Source organism: Austrofundulus limnaeus, unplaced genomic scaffold (assembly GCF_001266775.1).
Source record: "Austrofundulus limnaeus strain Quisiro unplaced genomic scaffold, Austrofundulus_limnaeus-1.0 Scaffold1025, whole genome shotgun sequence".
NCBI lineage: Eukaryota > Metazoa > Chordata > Actinopteri > Cyprinodontiformes > Rivulidae > Austrofundulus > Austrofundulus limnaeus.
Window position 1 is genome coordinate 69,183 of NW_013953427.1, and position 1,372 is coordinate 70,554.

The following is a 1,372-nucleotide window of genomic DNA, read 5'->3' on the forward strand; positions in this document are numbered from 1 at the left end:
TCCAAACCTGCACTCTGTAGGAGATGTCATCTCTTCGTACAGTGGAGAAGGTGGGGTTGTGCTGCTGCGGGTGGTAATGATGGTGATGCAGCTGGCTGAGCGGATCTGTTACRGTGCTGCAGACGCCGTCGTTACCCAAGAGCCCCACCAGTGTGTGACGTTTGCAGGGAGGGATGCTGTGGCTGGAGAGAGAGGACGAGGGGCCAGCTGGGTCAGAGGTGGAGCCCAGTCGCAGCTGCAGGGAGGTGGGCAGCGTGCGCAGTGACAGCTGGCTGGTGGAGGAACGCCGGCAGGGCTCCAGGCCTGTGGTGGAGGTGCGCAGGGACGAGTGGCGGCTGCTGCTGTAGCGGTACAGTGAGGACTGGCTGGCCATGGAAGCCCTGGCAGGAGATTGGCGGACCAACCCGAACTGAACTGACTGGGAGCTCTGGCTGGTACCTGGTGAGACGGCAAATCACAAATTAAACCTACTTTGTTTTAAAGATGAAAATGATCCTGTGTGTGCACAACAAAAAGTCCTTGTGGTCTTTAAAAAAGATTTGCTCGGAACCAAAATCRTCTGATCCAGTGAAAAATGTAGCATTCTACCTAAAACACACCTTTGCTCAGCTATCTAAGGTGGACAGTCATGTCATGTGTGTGTGCATGTTAGCAAAACATCTGTGAACCACTGGTCAGATTTTAATGAAACTTTTTAAAACTAAATGAAACATTGTTTAATAAGAAGAACTGAAGCAGCAGACGCAGCCTCATCCCTCATGATGAGAGACACTGGCTGAGTGAGCTCAATGGCGGCTCCAGAATGAGTGGTGGGTCAAAGGGGGGTCTTGAATATTTGTAAGGGGGTCCAACAAAATTTGACACAACAAATAATACTATTATACATACAGTATATATAGTATTTTCTAATCCCAGGCTATAATCAAATTTGTGAAACACGTTACTAAATGTTTACAGCTTTTAATGATTCAACAAATGCCAAACAAGAAGCTCAAACAAACCACAGAAAACAACWGTGTACCAGAGTGAAAACTGCTGCAGCACAGTGTATAATTTGATATGGAATTGTAAAACCTTCCTCAATAATCTGTCACTCCTGTATCTCTTCTCCAAACACATTTCCTTTTCTTATCCCTATCTATCTGCAGGGTAGGGCTGTTTATTAGCAAGAATTTGGCGATACGATACATATCATGACAGAGGGGTCACGATACGATATATCCCGATATATTGCGATTTTTTTGTCCAAAAATTCTATTAAATAAAAACCTCTTACAGGGGAAAAAAAAATGAAAAACCAAAATTCATTGTCTCAGAAAATTCTAATGTTACAGACATGCTTTTGATACATTTAGCTGGGGCTGCACCGATT

The 1,372-nt window shown here is 45.1% G+C and overlaps 1 protein-coding gene across 1 annotated transcript in view; it reads right to left on the minus strand.

The window, feature by feature from the left end:
- LOC106533808 (pecanex-like protein 1) overlaps positions 1–1,372 on the minus strand; it is a gene marked incomplete in the record, with an annotated part of 47,015 nt that overhangs the window by 6,361 nt on the left and 39,282 nt on the right. The window contains 1 exon segment of the mRNA XM_014030245.1: positions 8–438. Within this exon segment, the coding sequence (XP_013885699.1) occupies positions 8–438 (431 nt within the window).